Source organism: Urocitellus parryii, chromosome 2 (genome assembly GCF_045843805.1).
Source record: "Urocitellus parryii isolate mUroPar1 chromosome 2, mUroPar1.hap1, whole genome shotgun sequence".
Lineage (NCBI taxonomy): Eukaryota > Metazoa > Chordata > Mammalia > Rodentia > Sciuridae > Urocitellus > Urocitellus parryii.
Genome location: NC_135532.1, coordinates 92,446,782 through 92,465,035, shown reverse-complemented (window position 1 = coordinate 92,465,035; position 18,254 = coordinate 92,446,782). Strand labels below are relative to the sequence as shown.

General features: G+C 50.6%; 2 protein-coding genes across 2 annotated transcripts in view; both read right to left on the bottom strand.

Moving 5' to 3' along the window:
• Positions 1–15: 15 nt before the first annotated feature.
• Apeh (acylaminoacyl-peptide hydrolase) lies at positions 16–9,026 on the bottom strand. The gene is made up of 22 exons (XM_026383815.2): positions 8,955–9,026; positions 8,747–8,879; positions 8,115–8,241; positions 7,671–7,764; positions 7,509–7,584; positions 7,258–7,421; positions 6,956–7,093; positions 6,765–6,856; positions 6,650–6,690; positions 6,443–6,564; positions 5,842–5,902; positions 4,536–4,633; positions 3,766–3,817; positions 2,874–2,962; positions 2,263–2,401; positions 1,718–1,801; positions 1,557–1,637; positions 1,096–1,184; positions 796–986; positions 580–682; positions 376–482; positions 16–285 (listed from the first exon to the last, which is right to left on the bottom strand). Exons 1-22 carry the CDS (start codon positions 8,964–8,966, stop codon positions 180–182), a joined length of 2,199 nt encoding a protein of 732 aa, XP_026239600.1. The 5' UTR covers positions 8,967–9,026; the 3' UTR covers positions 16–179.
• A 9,126-nt stretch (positions 9,027–18,152) lies between these two features.
• Bsn (bassoon presynaptic cytomatrix protein) overlaps positions 18,153–18,254 on the bottom strand; it is a 98,432-nt gene continuing 98,330 nt past the window's right edge. Inside the window, exon 14 of the mRNA XM_026384007.2 lies at positions 18,153–18,215. The gene's annotated coding sequence lies outside the window, so the exon portion shown is untranslated. The remainder of the gene's footprint in view (positions 18,216–18,254) is intronic.

Sequence of the window (18,254 nt, the reverse complement as noted above, 5' to 3'; positions counted from 1 at the left end):
CGTGGTACAAAGTACCATCATTGAACCAGGATCTGTGTCCTTATTTATTATTACATAGCCCACATTCCCCCGCCACTCATTCAGAGTCCAGAGCCCAGGAGGCCCCTCACTGCTCTGTTAGATCTTGGAGCTCCCCAAGAAAAAGTATGATATTCCAGCTCACGCAGAATGGCAGGGCTTCAGCTACCCAAGTGTGTGTGCAGCCAGAGCACAGCATTCATGAAACTGTCTGATTCCACCTCCACCTCTGATAGTGCATGGGTGCTTTTGGGATAGAGCAGGAGCCTGTAGGGGTAGGGCAGCAACATTTGAGGTTGGAGGGTCCTCCCCTGCTCACCTGCCCACCAGCTGCCAAGGATAGCCTGAGACACTCACCGAACGGGCACGTTCCGGGCCTTTAGGGCACGGTAATACTCCATGCCCTGCTTAAAGGGTACACGCCGGTCCTCCTGTCCCAGCATTAGTAACAGCGGGGTCTTTACCTAGGTGTGCGAGGAGCCAGGTGGGGGGCATTGGTGAACTGGCCCCTGGATTCTGGGTGGATAGATGGCACATGGGACAAGGAAGAAAACTAGGTACCTGAGGGATATACTTGATGGGTGACTTGTCCAGCATCTCTGCCCACACACTGAGGTCTGGCAGGCAGTCATTGCTATAAGGGAAGCCAGCCTCCACCACACACCTGCAAGAAACCAATCTGATATAGCCCCAGGAATTCTGATTCCTACAGGGGCTCCACTGGAATGAAATACAGGGTGGAAGGGAGGAAGACAGAAACCTGTGTTACATACTCACCAGTCAGGGATGTCAGTGGAGCCCATCATGGAGGCTATATTGATCACAGGGTTCCGGGCCACGCAGGCACCATAGGTCTCAGGGTATTGACCAATCAAGTGGCACGACAAAAACCCACCATGGGAACCACCCATAAGGGCCACACGGCCTGCATCAAAGTGCTCCTCCTGGAGTACCTGCTCCACTGCAAACTACAAGGTGAGGCACAGCACACTGCAGCCAGCTGCCTGCCCAGTTGAATAGAGCCACACCCTGACAGCCCACCCTCCAGCCTGTCCAGAAGCCCCAGCCCTCTGCTACCTGGACATCCTTCACATCCTGGTGGCCTACATTGCCTGGGAGGGAAAGGATACTGTCCTGACCAAAGCCCGTGGAGCCACGATAGTTCACTGAAGGCAAGGGAGGGAGCAGATAGAGTTGTCAAACAACATTCTCATTTCCCTGGACAATATTTCACACATATGTGAAGTAAGCCCTGGGACCAGAAGTACAACAGTCTGTCAAGGGGAAAGGGTCAAGAGGTTTGAGGCTGCTACCCAGTGACCACAGCATTCTTTCCATGGAAGTCCCAAAATCTACTTATCACCATACATGGGGCCAGAGGCTGCGTCAGAGCAGTTCTTGGTAATGGTTACTAGAGAAAGTAACCAGGCTACAGAAAAGCCAGGAGACTGGGGAGGCATCTTTGAGGCTTATACAAACCAGCCCCACCCCATTACTCCACCAAAGCCTTAGTAGAGTATAGGTCCCTCCTTGCTCACCTAATAGCACTGCAAAGCCCATCTTGCAAAGCATGGCTGGGAACAGCATCCAGGCAGTGACAAAGGATGAATGAGGTCCTCCTGTAGACAAGGAGTAGAAGATGAAAGGGCCAGCTAGGAGGGATGATAGGAGGGCAAGGGCTCTTCCGCCAGATGCCTACCGTGGGGCATAACCACCATGGGCACCTGAGTCTTATCTGGAGTGTTGCTGGGCTGCAGAAGGATTGCTTCAAAGTCAAGGCCAGCTGCAGAGAGAAGGCAGCAGTCAGCAGGGCCAGTGCCTCTTCCTAAGGCCTTCCCTATCCAAGCCATCTAAAACTATAGGTCTGAGGCGACCTGTGGCCAAGGTGGCCTACAGCATAGTATATAAACTTTTGAAGGTTTATGCTCCTTTTACCCTAATCAGGGAGCTCCACTCTGAGGAGATAGCGTTCTGTAGGAGGTATGATCACACAGGCCTAATATGAGGCCTATTCTTTTTAGACCTTGGACAGGTCATTCGGCCTGGTGGTACCTAGTTCTGATACCCAGAGCAGAGGCTTAGATCCCTAGATATTTCTCCCCATGAACACAAAAAACACAGTAAACTTCTTAAAAGACATCTCAGGAAACTCTACAATATAAGCCAGGAGGCAGAAAGGTACAGAGAAGATGTGATGTGTTGGAAGCCTGAAGAAAGTGTCCCTCTGCTCTTGGCCCAGCTCACCATACTGCACATTTTCTTGATCTGGGGGTGGCTGTAGCACCCGGATGCTCCAGTGGATGTCAGGAATGGGCTCAGCCTCCTCCAGGGCTACCCACAACACTGATTGCTCCTTCCCTGCAGGAGGCAGGAACCCAACTTTCTGCCAAGGGGAAGGAAAGTGTCACAGGTGGCCTGGCTACCTCCCTGCCTTTGTGCTTCTACCCAGGGTGGGAGGTGGGAAAATCTTATCAAGTTGGGCTTCACATATATCTCTAGAGGATACAGAATGGACTCTTGTGAGCTGGTGCATACCAAGGTATTCCTATTCACATTGAACCCCTCCTCATCCCCACCCTGCATACCTCCCTGGCTTCTAAGTTTTGATGTCTGTCTCCCTATAAAATCAGAGGTCTAGGCATTTCCCCAGTTACCCTGTTTAGGACAGAGAAAGCCCCAGCCTGCAGTTCCTCCCGGTGAATGCCAAACCTTTGTGAACCATGCTGGACTGGGTCTGTGCTTCAGCCCTTTTACATGCTGATCAGCCATGGTCAGACTCTGGACCAGTTTCCTGGCCTGGGAAGCTCTGCCTACATTGAATCCCTGCCTGCCAGCCTGGACCCACCAACACTCACCAGGCTTGGAGGCAGGCTGGGTGTGGAGAACTGTACCACCATAAGGTCCCGGTCAATTGTAAGTAGCTTCCAGCTTCCACCTGACCCCCCTGGAGAAAAAAGATGTCACTAAGTGCATGGCAGGGACCACCTTTCCCATCTGCTCTCTGCAGAATCCCACTGGAGGTTCTATGGAAAGGTGCCCCTTTCACCCTGAGAAGTATTTACCCAACTGCACATGACCCTGGGTGAGTCTCCTCCTCAGTCCCTTATTCATCTGGACACTGGCTGTGCCTAAGAAATGACAGACCTGGGGACACACTAGACCACCAAGGCCTTCAATGACTACAGTGTAAAGGAGCCCAGGAAGTTGGGTTGGGGACTGGGCTATGGGGTTTAAGCAAATGCTTAAGCAGGAACTATGTCATGAGATGTAGGTTTAGAATTAACACTTTCATAGTTTTGTGGAGGAACAGGTAGTCAGGGTAGGTGTCGCAAAAGACATTTCAGGGACTGACACCAGGCCTGATTGTAGGGAAGATGGAAGTGCTAATACTAGATTTCTCCTGGGCCTGAAGGTGGCAGAGCTGCTTCTGCCTAGGACAGGGCACCCAAGGGCTAGGGAAGGGAAGGATGATTCTGGCAGATCTAGGCTAGAGAAAGTTCTGTGGGCTTTAGGAGCAGGGTAGGTAACATGTTGAGGCTAGGCCAGGACATAGTTGAGTACTGAAGGTCAGTGGAACAGGAAAGGGTTTTGCATGGATAGAATCCTCAGAGGACTACTGGAAAAGCCTGTAGAATAGTCAGTGGCTGAGAGTACTGCTGTTACCACACCTGTAGCTCCAGCTGTCTAACCCTAATCCGGTTGGCTCACTCACCCTGCTCTTACCACCACACCAGAACCCCTGCTCACCAGCTGTTAAGGAGGTCACATTGCCCATCTGAGTGTCCACAGCAAATAGGTCCTGAGGCAGAGAGAAGACCACATGGGCACCACATCCAAGAACCCTGAGGGCCCAGGTTCAAATCTCAGTTCCATCATAACTGAGTATCCCTGGGCAAGGTATGAAATATTACTGGGTTCTTTTTTTGGTAGTGGGGATTAAACCCAGGGACACTAAACCACTGAGCCACATCCCCAGCCATTTTTTTTTATATTTTACTTAGAGACAGGGTCTTGTTGAGTTGCTTAGGGCCTCACTAAGTTGCTGAGGCTGGCTTTGAACTCGTGATCCTTCTACCTCAGCCTCCCAAGCTGCTGGGATTATAGGCAAGCACCGCTGCACCTGGTCACTGGATCCTTTTGAGTTAGCATGAGACCAAATGATATTACACCCAAAAGGAGACTGGTATACTATAGACATCTTCATCCCATCCCTAGGGTAAGGGTTTGGTCTTATCTCCATTAGCTGCCTTTAAATGAATATCCTGGACCCACCCAGTGGCAGCCCCTTTCTCCCCCAGCTGGGAGAGGATGTACCTGTGCCTCAGGCAAAAAGGTCAAAGGTTCTGCTATGGGGCGCCAGGGCAGTTGATCCCCTCAAGGAGAATCAAGTGCAAGACAGGACAGGCAGGACTTTTTCAAAGGGCAGGTGAGACACTAGGACTGGGCATTCCCCAAAGGCATGTATATGCTATGCCTCAGGGCCCAGATTCCTGGCAGTTGATCATAGTGTCTGTTACCTGTCGGCTGCGTTGAGCTGAATCAAAGATTACTCTCCGGCTGTCAGCTGACCAGCATCCTAGAGGCAGAAGGCTGCAGTAGATCCCAGAGAAGCTCTCTGAAAAGATGGGAAGGCTGGTGCTGGGTCCAGGAGCAGAGGTTATGGGGGGTCAAGACTATGAAGTAGGCTGGGCTTTTAGGGAATCCACCTGGGGCCCCTGCAACTTATAACAAAATGGCAGTCTCACTCTGGTGATGAGAAGCTGCCTGTATGAGGGAGGAAAAGAAGACTCTGAGGACTCTTAAGAAGCAGTTTGAGAACTACTGAGAAACAATGGGTTCTCAAAAGAAAAGCACTTGCTTTTCCTAAGTTGCTCTGGGCCTCTGGTATCTTTAAGCAAGATAGCACCTGTTTGTCCACTGTAGCGCTGAGCACAGTGTATGCACAGGGGGCTCAAAAGTCTTATCCTTTAATATTATCACTCATTTAACTCTCAATATAATACTACAAGGAAAATAGGGACTACTACTCTCTCCACAAAGAAATGTGGCTGGGTCACTGTCCAAGGACACACTGCTAATCAGGGGCAGAGCTGGGATTCAAACTAGGACCCCATCACTACATCCCTGCAATCACAGAAAAGACTTTTTTCCTGGTACTAGGGATCCAACTCAGGATCTCATGCACACTACTACTAAAGTACAGCCTCAGCTGCAAGAGACAATCTCTTATTCATTGGACTCTTGGAATTTTCTGGGCAGTCTGGAAAAAAAAGACTTTCTCCCCTCATGTCATTGGGATGGCCCCGGATCTCAAACAGAGCTGTAAACACCTGAAATTTAGACAGGAGCCTCCCAGCCAAGAACCACCCTCCCAGGGGACTATCTGACTAGAACTGGACAAAGGCTGCTGGGGTTTAGTGAAGAGCAGGGTAACATAGCACCCTTGAGTCCAGGGCCTTTCGAGTATGATACTTCAACCTAGCACCCTTTCTGAGACCTGCTCAAAGGAACAAAGGTTTTAGCCAGCTCTTAGAAAAACAAATATCTATGAAATTTAATGCAGACATTAAATTATCTAAAGCTCCAGCTAGCTCAGTCCACTGTGATCTAAGCTTTCATCCAGCCAACACTTTCATCTAGCCAGAACCGTTCCCCATAGTGATGGCCCCACTCCCCATGGAGGCTGGGCACAGGGGCAGCCCAGCAGGGAGAAAGGGTCCTCTGAAGGAACCCAGGAAGGAAGAGCCAGGGATGGATGGAATAGATAGCAGGAACTCACAGAACTATAGGCCCCAATGTATCCCCACAGACAGTACCCCTCACCTCCCAGCTGCCGAGGTACAACATCCACCACCACTGAGATGACTTTGGTATACCAGTCATACTGCAAGAGAAGGTAAGAGTCAGGACTGCCCTGGGACAGGCAATACCCTCAGGGCATAGAGCTCTGCATCTATTCTCTTCAGTGACAGCTTTGGATAGCCTGGGGGGAAAGGAAGGGGGACCTCAGAGGAGCCTGATATATTTCCTTTCCGGTGACCTGGACCAGGTGCCCACAGAGGCCTCAGATACGCATATCTAAGTCAGAGGACTTTCATAGAGGCCCACAGCTCTATCTGGGTAGGGTCTGGGATTATGTAACTCCCCACTATATTCCAGTCCCTTGCAAAGCCTGGGCTACATGCAGATGAGAATCAAGGAAAGGAACATTCTTATAGATGGAGGATGCTGTCAAGGTGATGAGCCCTGACAGTGTACAAAGCCCTCCATTCCTTGAGAACAGGAAAACTCACACTACTGTTGCACCCAGGACAGAAGAATATCTACAAAGGGGTTCATGGGGAGATGATGCTGGCCCTTCAGCTCTCAGCCACCATCTCCTCTTCCTGCTAACCACCCAAACACCTCCAAACCTCCAGCTCACCAGGCACAGCTGGCTACACTGATGATGAGGGACCAGAGACGGGTACTGCAAGTAGACAATGCGACACTGGTCTGGGCTCAGCCGGGGAGAAGAAATAGCCAGGGAGTCATCCGAGAGGAGTTCTGGGCCACACAGAAACGTGAGCATCACACAGGCTAGCAGGGCCAATGTGGGTTAGAAAAGCACAGGTGGGCGCTAGCCACTTACCACACTTTCCCCCGATGAGGTCCACATAATACAGAGCTGACCTGGAATGGCCAGAGACACACTCAGGTTCAAGGCTAGCTGGGCTGCAAGGCACTTGCCTGTCTCACTTCCTTACCTGCGATTGGTACAGAAACGGATGCCTAGCCGGAAGGGCTCATGCCACCAACCTACGAACACCACACCTGTGTCCCCAGGGGCCCAAAAAGCCTGTAAACAAGACCACAGAGCAGTTGTAAGTAAGGGGCAGTTGTTCAAGCAGGGGTCCCAGACTCCAGGAGGGAGGACATATGCTGAGTGGCTACTGACCTGTCCAGGGGATATATTCTCAGGGACTCCCTCGAGCACAGAGATGTTACCACTCTCGATATCCAGCACACAGAGCACAGGGATGCTTTTAGAAACCATGTTCTCGCCCCAGTCTTCATAAAACACAAACTGGTCCCCCTGAGAACACAGGATACTCAATGTCCAGTCTGTCTACAAATCCCTACTCTGCTTCCTAGAAGCCAGTGCCTCCCCAGTTCTGGCAGGTACAGTTTGAGAAGGGAGCACACTGAGTCCCAGGGCAGCCCTTCAGGGTCTTCATGTACTGGCCATTCCACAAGCACCTTGATGGCCTGGTCTGGCTTCTTCGGTGTGGCCATCTCATCATCTCTGGCATTCATGTCCAAGGCTTTAGTCTGAAAGAAGGACTCAGCCTTGGGGCGCTTCTTCTCTGCCACATACAACAAGTGTGTCTCCGAGTGTGACCAGGACAGGCAGCCAAAGCAGTCTGGGTAGAGAGGGCCAATCAGGGGGAGTCCAGGGCTATGTATTTCCCTGCTGTCCACCCTGCTTGCTCACCAACCAGATGCCTCACCATCCTCATAAACAGATCCATGTTTCTCCAGTGCTGATAGGTTGAAGCTCTTGAGCTTCCGGTTCTTCTCCCAGACCTGTGGACATCTGGACATTAGGTTGTCTGCCCCTTATCTGTGGGGCTGAGCTCTCTGTCACCTACTCTGGTCCCATGCAGACTCACCTCCAGGAACTGCTTTTCCTCCCCAGGACCCATGCCTCCAGTCTTACGAAGCACAGCTTTCATGGTGCCTGAAGGAGACTCTCTGCTCAGTAGCCTAAGGATATGGGTAGCAGGTTAGGATTATGTCTCACCCCAAAATAGCCCAGATTCTTAAGGTTCTGGTCACATACAAGCCCCTGCAGCATCTCTTACTACCACAGGTGGTCTTGCCTCTCTTCCCTAGGGCAGGAACTCAGGGATACTATGGGCTTGAGGCTGAGCCCAAGTATGGAGCAAGCCTTCAGTGCTTATCAGGTCATGTCACCAGAGACCAAGTGAGCTCCCAAGGGACAGGAACCTAGTTCCTAGCTTCCCTCTGGGCCCTATCCACATGTAGGCATTCATAAAAGGCTAGTATGGCAGACGGTGGTGGCCTTATCCACAAACTTCCTCCCTCAAACTTACTCCCCCCGGGTTTCCACACTGTTGCCTGCAGGCCCTGCAAACACCACTGAGTCCCCATCATGGAACACCAGGTACTGGCGGCAGAATCGGATGTTCTCCATGCGTTCCAGATCCCTCTGGGTCCACTCTGCAATGGGAGGCATGAGGCTGCTCAACCTGTCTTAGTCAGTCTGGGCACTGCCCCTCACCCAGGAAGGCCCAGACCCACCTTCCCCAATCTGTCTCCAGACACCCAGGGTAAAGCCTGGACAACACTTGATCACAAACCAAGTCCAGGCCTCCAGAGCCTGAGCTAACAATTGCTTGGAGAAAACTTATTGTCCCTGCCCCCCTCCTAGATCCCCTAAAATCTTGAGGGCAGCCAGGCATGTGTATCGGGTGGAGTGGTATGAATCTGCCTTACAAGGCCCACACCTTGCACTCATATCTGTGTTCTACTCCAAATCCCTCAACCCACGTACTACAGGACACTAATGCCTGCACAGCCTCCCTGCATATACCTGTGAGCAGAAAATTGAACGGGATACCCTTTCAACCCAGGCTTCCTCCACACACTCCTGTGTATTGTTAAGCACCCTCCACTTTTCCCTCCTCTCCTCTCATCGCTACCCAATTCCCCTGCGTCCACACACCAGTGTGCACTGTCCGGTAGCGGCCCCCATACTGCGTGGTGACCTCCGGGCCCAGGCAGGCGGCGCTCAGCGTGGGTTGCCGGCTAAGGCCCCGGTACAGCGCCGCCGCCTCCTCGGGCTCGCTCAGCAGCACCTGCGCAGGGGACACACCAGGGTCAGGCCCGGCCCGGGCTGCACAGACCACGGGGTTCGCGGGCCGAGCCCTCACCTGACGCTCCATAGCCTCCGCTCTGTAGCAGGGAAAAGGCGGGGCGTGCTAGAGCCCGGAAGTGAGCCTTTGAGGGGCGGAGCTTGGGGCAACACAGGCTGTTTCCGCTACAGTCCGATGGCCAATGGGAGGGGCGAGACCTTGGATGAACAGGCTAGAACCGTTGACAGATGGCCGGGCCTCGATGGTAAAAAGGCGGGACTTTTGAGGGAGGAGTCCTGGAGGACAGCGGTCTGAAACCTCGCGGAAAGGACTAGACTGGGCGGGGAGTGGAGGTTGCGGGAGGCGAGTGGGAGGCGGGGTCTGTGGGCCAAATCCTGGGCCTCTTACCGAGAGGGGAGGAGGACTTGGGCTCTCTTGAGGAGACCCGTGGCGAGTGGAAGCGGAGTACAGAAGCCATGTTCAGCTAGGGGCGAGGTTTCTGAGGAAGGATGGGGTCTGAATCAGGATGAGGTTGCAAAGCGAAAAGCAGCGAGGTTAGACAGGAGTGAGCCTTAAACATTTAATGGAAGTGCGAAGCCTAACAGGAACACAGACCAAGAATCCTAAGGATCAGGGATGAGGCAGCGGGTGTGTAGATCTATGGAAGTGCGAGGACCTGCCAAGAGCCTGTATGTATGGGTCTCCCAGCTGCTCTGGGGCTGAGAGTGGAGTCCCTCCTCATCCACTAGGAGGCAAACATTCATTCGATGGTGCCGGGTCCTCCCCTGGAAAGACTCTCAGGCAGATGGGAGGGAAGGGCTCAGGTCCACGCAGAACATGGATCGGAGTTCTGGGATGTGGGGCAGAGGGTCAGATGTTGCCTGGACTATCAGTCACCAGACCTGTCCCAAGAGCTATCTGTCTCTACAGCCTTTCCCCGCCCTTCTCAGTGGTGCTTTGCTGGAGATTGTAAACGATCTGGGCTTTTGTCTTCTTAGGCCTCATCTCAAGCCTTTGGGTGCAGAGGCCCTGGTGAGGTCAGGTTCCCCCCCAGGGCCAGAAAGCTTCCTGTGAAAAGAAGAACCTAGGTAGCAGGCTCCTTCTGCACGTGGCACAGGTCTGGGTTGACTAAGGTGGCAGGAGAGCAGCAATTAAACCAGCAGGGATGTCCCCTCCTTACTCCAAGTCTGGCTGGTCTTTCATATCTCAGGGACCTTGCTCCCAGAACCTCACCTTGCCTTTGAGATACCACTTGAGGCAAAGCTAATATTCTTTTTATTTATCTGTGTTTTCAAAATCTAATGATTCTGGGTTACTCCCAACCATCTGGGGAAATACTAAGATCTGGCAGCCATCAAGAATTCTGGGGTGGGCTGGGGATGTGGCTCAAGCGGTAGCGCGCTCGCCTGGCATGTGTGCGGCCCGGGTTCGATCCTCAGCACCACATACAAACAAAGATGTTGTGTCTGCCGAGAACTAAAAAATAAATATTAAAAATTCAAAAAAAAAGAATTCTGGGGTTTCGAGGCATAGTGGCAAACACCTGTAATCCCAGCGGCAGGAGGATCACCAGTTCAAAGCCAGCCTCAGCAACTTAGAGCCTAAGCAACTCAGTGAGGCCCTAAGCAACTCAGTAAGATACAAAAGGGCTGGGGATGTGGCTCAAGCGGTAGCGCTCTCGCCTGGCATGCGTGCGGCCCGGGTTCGATCCTCAGCACCACATACAAAGATGTTGTGTCCGCCGAAAAACTAAAAAAATAAATATTAAAATAAATAAATAAGGTCTGGGGATGTGGCTACGTGGTTAACTGCCTCTGGGTTCAATTCCTAGTACAAAAAAAAAAAAAAAAAATAGGCAAAGCAAGGCAAGCGGTGTAAGGCTTGTTGGCAGCACAAGGGGGCAGCACCTGCTCGCCTACCTCCAGGAAGCTGTGTGCTTATCCTGGGAACCAAAGACTCTCAGACAGTGCAGTGAACTGCTGGCTTTACACAAGTTAGGAACCTATCCCTGGGTGCTTTTATGGAGGGCCCATTGTCTTGGAATGGTTTAGTGTGGACTCAGTCTGGGTCATCCCATAGCTTGCTTGCTTTTTTTTCTCCCCAGGATGAAATCCAGGGCCTCAGGCAAGCTAGGCAAGCGCAGTACCACTGAGCAACACTCTGCCCCATGCCAGCACTTCTGAAATTTTGCTCTTTTACTCTTTTTTCTTTAATCGTGGATACAAATATCAAAAATTTTGGTATTTACCCCTTTAGCTATGGCTTCAGATTTTAGAAACCATCCCAGAGACAGTCTGCACGTTGTTTATACCAAGTCCTTTTATTCTGATACCACAGAATTACCTTGTCACAATACAGGGGAAGGGACACTGAAGTACCACGAGTTCTCACAGAGCACAGGAGGACGGCACACAATTCACAAGGTCATGTGGAGGACTCGGGTCATTGCACTTACAACTGTAAACTTGATTGTTTGACTTTGTACAGCACCCTTCCCCCCTCAAATAAAGAGGAGAAGGAAAAAAGAAAAGAAAGGGAGAGAGGAGGGAAGGAAAAGCAAAACAAGACATGGAAGCTAGAGGAAAAGGTGTTGAGTGGCCACCATTCTCCAGTGTACTGCACTTGGAGAGAAGGAGTTGATTTGACCCCAGAGGCTGAATGAGGCAGAGACAGACAGACAGACAGACAGACACACACACACATGGACACGCACGTTCACATGCACACAACATCTCACAATTTCTATGGCTCTCCAGTGCCACTCAGTGCATATGGCAGCAGGGGCTGGCACCTGGGGCGACAGAGATGGAATCTCCAAGGCCTGTCCCTCTGACCCTGTTGGAGTCCATGATGATAAGTATTTACAGCATGGGTTGGGTAAGAGAGCAGGGGGAGGGGCCAATAGGGCAGGACTACCTGGTCATGGCGAAGACCAGCCTGGGAAATTCCCCACAGGCTCTAGAGGACAGGCCAGAATTGCTGCCACTACTGTTCTTTCATTATGGGCCTTAAGACTGCATGCCGTGCCCAGGACTAACAGGATGGTGGTAGGGAGGATGCTATCACTATGAAGTGAGTGCATTAAAACCTCAAGTAGGCAGAGGAGAGAGTGCCCTTGCTCATGACACTGGGGGAGGGGGGGAATGGATATGGCCTGGACTGCATCCCAGTCACTTCTTCCCTATTTGGAGATGTGCCTATTGCTCTCTATTTCCCAAGCCACCAAATGTTGGTCCCTCAGCCACTGGCTGTATTGCTTCTAGAGTCACAGCTGCATCCCACTCAAGGGCTATGACACCCTTGACCCATAGGCCTGCCATAGCCATCTTCACAGAGGGGCAATGATATGTCCTATGGCTTCTGTGCAGGATAGGGAGTGGCAGAAGTCAGAAATTTCAAACTCAGAGGATTTGGTCACAAAGGAAATTTACTGAAAAGCCAACACTTTAAAGCCTCAGATTAGGCCTGATGGAGGCTGATTGGCTGACATCTCCCTGCCTACACTCTAGTCCCATTAGTGGAAAGAGTTATTGCCTTGGTATCACATCCCACACAGACCTAGTCCTGGGTGGCAAGAGGACCTAGATGACGGCCTCCCTCAGCCCTTGCTCAGATGGCCCAGGTCTGATCTCTGGGATGAGGTAGCTGACCCATGGCATGAGAGAGGTCAAATCCCAGAAGACCAGGGTCTTAGATCCAACATGGAGATTGGGAGCTTCCTATCCCAGAGTGGACTGATAGTATCCCTCTCTGAAGGGGTATGTAGGTCTTATAGACAAGCATGAGAAATGTGGACCCCTGAGAAATGTGTGGTACAAAACAGAACGCTCTGAAGGAAGGTCAGACCCCAAGGGATCAGGTAGCAACTGCCTGTCCCATTCCTGGCTCAGCAGTGGAAAAGCTGATGACAGTGGGATACTAGGGCTTTAGAGAAGAGGAAAGAGGCAGGGAAAGGTCCTGGGGACAGATGCAGAGAGGGCCGCACAAGATTTTCCATAAGTCTTGCTATTGAGAAGTTTCTCAAGAAGCTCAGCTTAATGCCACTGTTGATGTGAAAAGTTCACCTGCTCTGGATGACATTGCTAGCCAAAGGCCATTAAAATGCCAAAAACTCAGCTCTTCCTGAGCACTTTTTAATCCCCTGGCTCCAGTCCAGATCTCCAGGCTCACAGCCCTTTGAACCTCCCAGCCACAAGGAGAGGTATGAAGCAGGTTCAGTCAGGATCTGGGGTCTCAGGATCTGCTCTTGGCCTCTGCTTCTCTGGCCAAGAATGCAGTCCACCTCTGACCTTGAGAAATGCCCTGCTGGGTAGGGGCAGCCAGATGCCTCTGGTTCAGAGCTGGGAGTAGGAGAAGAAAATGGCATATAGATAGAAATCCTACATAAAACCTCAGAACTTTTATACACATGCATCCTGTGCAGGTTCCTACTCCAGGGTTTCCTTTTTACCTATCTTGGAAGAGAAAACTAGGGTGTGTGGGGCCTTGTACTGTCTGCCCTCCAATCTGGCATGCTTAGGCAGCAATTCTGGCAGATCCTCACTAGCTTGTACAGAAGTAAGCTGGAAGTGCTCCTGAAGGAGAGGTTCAGAGGCAAAAAGAACTCCAAGCAAGAGGGTTGAGCATTTAAAATGGATGAATCGTGCAAAGAGGCTGCGAGCTGTGCATGCTCCACTGCAGGACAGGCAGTGACTCACCTGGCAGCAGTGAGTTCTGCCATGGGTCAAACATGCCACAGACTGAGAATTTCATACACACACACACACACACACACACACACTCACAGAGTGGGAGTAGGGACTGGGTGGGGTGATGATATGAGCATATCTATCTGGTTTCTCAATTGCATGTTTGCAATTAACTCCTTATACATAACATGGAATTTATTAAATATTAACAGTTGTCTTTGAGGGTTTATATTTCATTGCATAGAACGTTAGAGATGAGATTTGTGGCTGTGCCCAGGATAAAGGGAGGCCTCCAAGGGAAGGGCCTTGGTAAGGATGCCGCCTAATCCACCAGGTGGACAGACGGTGCCACACTCCCTTGCACATAGCTCTGGGCCTTTCCCTCTGCTGGCAGAAGTCCTGGCACCTCTGCTCTGAGCACACCCACTGGTGATGGCTTAGGAAGGACTGAAATTGCACAGTAAACAGAGGCGGGCTGAGGGGCCTCCTTAGACCTCGCCCTGGGGTTGTGCTCTTGGTGGCCTGCTGCCCCCTATTGCTTCTAAGTCAGCATTCTCCCTGTGCTGAGCTGGGGCAGAGCAGAGAGGAAACCAAACCATCAGTCACAAGGTGTTGATGGGAGAGGCAGGGAGTAAGCAAAGGAAAGAGAAAGGGAAGGAAAGAAAAAAAAATGTTTATGAGGTATACACGGAAATCAAATTGGAATGATTAAGGCTGTTCTTGAAATCAAAAGAAATCCCCAGGTGTACTGATGAGGAGCCGGCTGGTCGAGACAATGGCGGTGCCACTGGGATGCTCATGATGGCTGGGGGGATGGCTTTAAGATGATGGCAGGTATGCTAGCACACTGCCATCCATGGGCTGGGAGAAGCCTCAGCCAGCGCCCACGCTGCTTTTCGGTCTATGGCCTCTTATTTCAGCGATGAGACAGTGTTAGGTCCTAAAGTGTGTAAAGTTCTCCCAACCCCATGCTGGCCACATGGAGGTCTGCTTTGATGTCACCCAAAGGTCAGGGTGAAGGGGGAGGCCCCTGTGGACTCAGAGGGATCTGGGCCAGCTGGAATGTGAAGGAAATGGAGCCCAGGGCCCCCAGCCCTCAGTTAAAGCCCCTCTCCAAGGCTGTGGAAAAACTTCTGGCATCTCAGAGGGAGGGCAATATGCTCCCAAACTCTGTGTATAACGCATTGGAAGCCTGGCCAGCCGGGCCTCAGAGAAGCAGCTGTGGGAAGAACGGCGGACAGTTGTTGTGGCAGGGTTCTGGAGAGGGCTCCTCCCTCCCAACGATGGCTGGGCCTGAGGAAGGCAAGGTCTCTGGAAAGACAATCAAAGGTCCCGAGGCCAGTGGTCTCACTTGTCCAGCAGATCCTTCACCCAGGTGAAGAAACATCTCGTCCTCAACTGAGGCCTGTCTGCCATGGCCCACTGGGTATCAGTCTTTGGGCCAAGGATTTGCCAGATGTAGATGCTTGGAAAAGAAAAGGAAGAAAGGAGGAAAGGAAGGAAAAAAGAAAAGAAAGGGTTTGTCAAGAACCATGAGCAGCTGCTTCGCATAGTCATGTTACTCTCAGATATGCCAACAACCTGTCTTCTCCTCACCCATGGGATCCCTTTTGTGGGAGGTGGGTGCTTGGATAGGTTAGAGGTCATAGAGAGAAAAACAGGAATAAAGAAGAATCATGTCTACCAAGTAGGGACATATTCTTTTTTTTCTATTTTCCCCCTTTGGGATGGGAGTCTCAGTATGGTACCCATACTGGCCCCAAACTCCTAGATTCAAGTAATCTTCCTTTTTTTTTTTTTAAATATATATTTAATTTTTAGTTGTAGTTGTACACAATATCTTTATTTATTTATTTATTTATTTTTATGTGGTGCTGAGGATCAAATCCAGGGCCTCGCACATGCTAGGTGAGCGCTTTGCCGCTGAGCTACAGCCCCAGCCCCTCAAGTAATCTTCCTGTCTTAGCTTCCTGAGTGGCTAAGTATGTGCCATTGCTCTTGGTTTGACATCTCCTTCAGTATCATAAAAGTTCTTTGTAATTGTGCTTAAGAGTGAATGAGATGGGATTTTGTTTCAAATGACAAGCCTCTCCCAGCTCATCTCTGAAACTAACCTAGAAGATATCAGGGGCCAGGCACAGTGGCGCATGCCTGTAATCCCAGCTAGTCAGGAGGCTAAGGCGGGAAGATTGCAAGTTTGAGACTTACCTCAGCAAATCAGTGAGACCTTGTCTCAAAATAAAAAATAAAAAGGGCTGGGGATGTATTTCAGTGGTAAAGTACCACTGGGTTCAATCCCCAGTATTTCCAAAAATAAATAAAATAAACATCAGGAGATGTACACACAGTAACTTCTCAATCACATGGCCCAATCACTAGCTGGAATTAAAAAAAAAAAAATGCTGGAATTAAAAAAAAAAAAAGATTCCTTTAACTACAAAGGCAGTGGTCTCAATGGCTGGCCCACTCACACTGTGTGGCAGAATGCAGAACAAAGCCACATCTATGCTACCTTTCCCTTCAAATATAATAGTGCCATGATCCCAACTCAAGGTGGGTACTTTCTCATGAAAGTTGGGCTGCCCCTTCTTTCCCTCCTCTCAGCACCACTTCTGATCTCAGGTCTGTTCCACAGCAACTCCAAGAAACATCCACCTGAGCCATAAAGCAGCAGGAAGCCCATTGTCGTGGGGGTGAAGTCAGGAAGGATGCTGGGGCTGCACTGTGGCTACTGTAATTAGAATAAATTCCAAGCACTTTACTTTGACTTTAAAAGTCCACCTCAATTCACTCCCACCCCCTTAGACTTTGCCTTTGACCATCTCTCTCCAAGCACAACTGGTTTTTTTTTTTTTTTTTTTTTTTTTTTTTTTTTAAAGATACCTAAGGGGGGAGAGAGAGAGAGAGAGAGAGAGAGAGAGAGAGAATATGAGAATGAGAATTTTAGTACTTATTTATTTTTTAGTTTTCGGCAGACACAACATCTTTGTTGTATGTGGTGCTGAGGATCGAACCCGGGCTGCACGCATGCCAGGAGAGCGCGCTACCGCTTGAGCCACATCCCCAGCCCACAACTGGTTTTTTGCCTGTCCCTGAAGCCTGTCAGTGTACCAGAATCTCTGTTGGCACTGTTTCCTCACCTGGGCACATCTTATATTGGCTTTTTCTCCAGCTCCAAGCCTTACCTCACATACCTTCAGCTCTTACAACTTTCTCTAGAGCAGACCCCACTGCTCCCATAACTCTGCTTCACAACACTTTAGATATCACCTTTTATATTTTAGTTTTAAACTTATTTATTCTGTCTTCCTTAATAGATCTGCCAGCAGCCAGGTATGGTGGTGCATACCTGTAATCCCAGCAACTTGGGAGCCTGAAGCAGTAGCATCACAAGTTCTGGCTAGCCTTGGCAATTTAGCAAGACAGTAAGTAACTCAGCAAGACCCTGTCTCAAAATAACAAAAAGGACTGGACTGCGGATGTGCCTCAGTGGTAAAGAGCTCCTGGGTTCAATTCCCAGTAGCAAAGAAAAAAAAAAAAAAAAAGATTATCAGCTTCAGAGGGTAGGGACTTGATTTTGTTTATTGCTATATCCCCAATGCCTAAAACAGGGCCTAGCACATTCTTGGGGCTTGACAAATATCTGTTGAATAAATAGATGGAAGAATGATCCTATCTAGGGCCCCCTACTGCTCCTCTACAGACAGGTAGCCTTTGGGCCCTAAACCCAGTTCTTTCCCTCTTGCAAGCAGCCCTGGCCTGGGCAAGGGCACTTTCTGGCCCATGGGCTTCAAGTGACCTGCTTGCTGACTGCCAGGCCCTGCTGTGCATATGCCTCCTTATTCTTAACTCTAGAGTAGCACAGGAGGAGTGAAGAAGGGCCTCAGGTTTAAGAGATATTGGGAGGTGGTACCTGTCTATGCACAGAGCAGGACCAACAGCCAGGCTACTCTCCCCTCATCCTGGATGATGCATGTCTTCCTCCCTCTGTTGAGGTAGGGCTGAGGCCAGGGCCAGGACAATCTTCAGGAGGAGCATTGGGAGGGCAGAATGGCCTGCCTTGGCCACTGCAGTCCAGACAGAGCCAGGGCTTCCATCCTGATGCCCTTCTACTCTCTCTCTGGGCTATCCTAGTCTTGGACTAAGACTGTCTGAGTTAATCTCCTGTTTCCTCTATGTCCCTTTCCTCTCTACTTATTCTACTTTTTTTTATCTATGGACACCAGGCTAAGCCTGTGATGCCAACATTGTCCTGACTTCATCCCCAGAGCTGCTAAGCTCTACAGGGTTTGGGAACTCTGGCTTCTCCTAACTGGAAAAGTCACTAGCACCAGGCATCAGGGAAGAGATATGTCCCCTACAGGAACCACACTGCCCTGTCTTCCAGGATGACTTTGGACTCAGTGCCCAGCATACTCTGTTGTAGGGCCCCGCCCCTTCCCAGTATTACCTGACTAATCTGCCACCATCTCAGCCAGCACTCTGGCTTCTCTCCCCTTTGATGAAGGCCTTGGACCTTCATCCCTTCATCTGGTCATCCCACCTTGGTCCTGACACTTACTGTTATACGCAGAGTTCAGAGCTGCGCCCAGGCCTTTGACTCCAGAGATTTTTCCACAGCAATGTTATCTTGCTTCATGTCTTCAAGAGCCTGTGGAGAATTTACAGAGGAGGGTTGGGAGGAGCTCTA

What these genes read in the sequence shown, in the direction of transcription:
- Apeh (XM_026383815.2), bottom strand. An exon ending in TCAAGAAAATGTGCAGTATG is followed by an intron (nt 1,802 to 2,262) that starts GTGAGCTGGGCC and finishes TTCTCTCTGCAG; the next exon opens with CTGGCCTTGACTTTGAAGCA. An exon ending in TCCACTGACATCCCTGACTG is followed by an intron (nt 683 to 795) that starts GTGAGTATGTAA and finishes GGTTTCTTGCAG; the next exon opens with GTGTGTGGTGGAGGCTGGCT.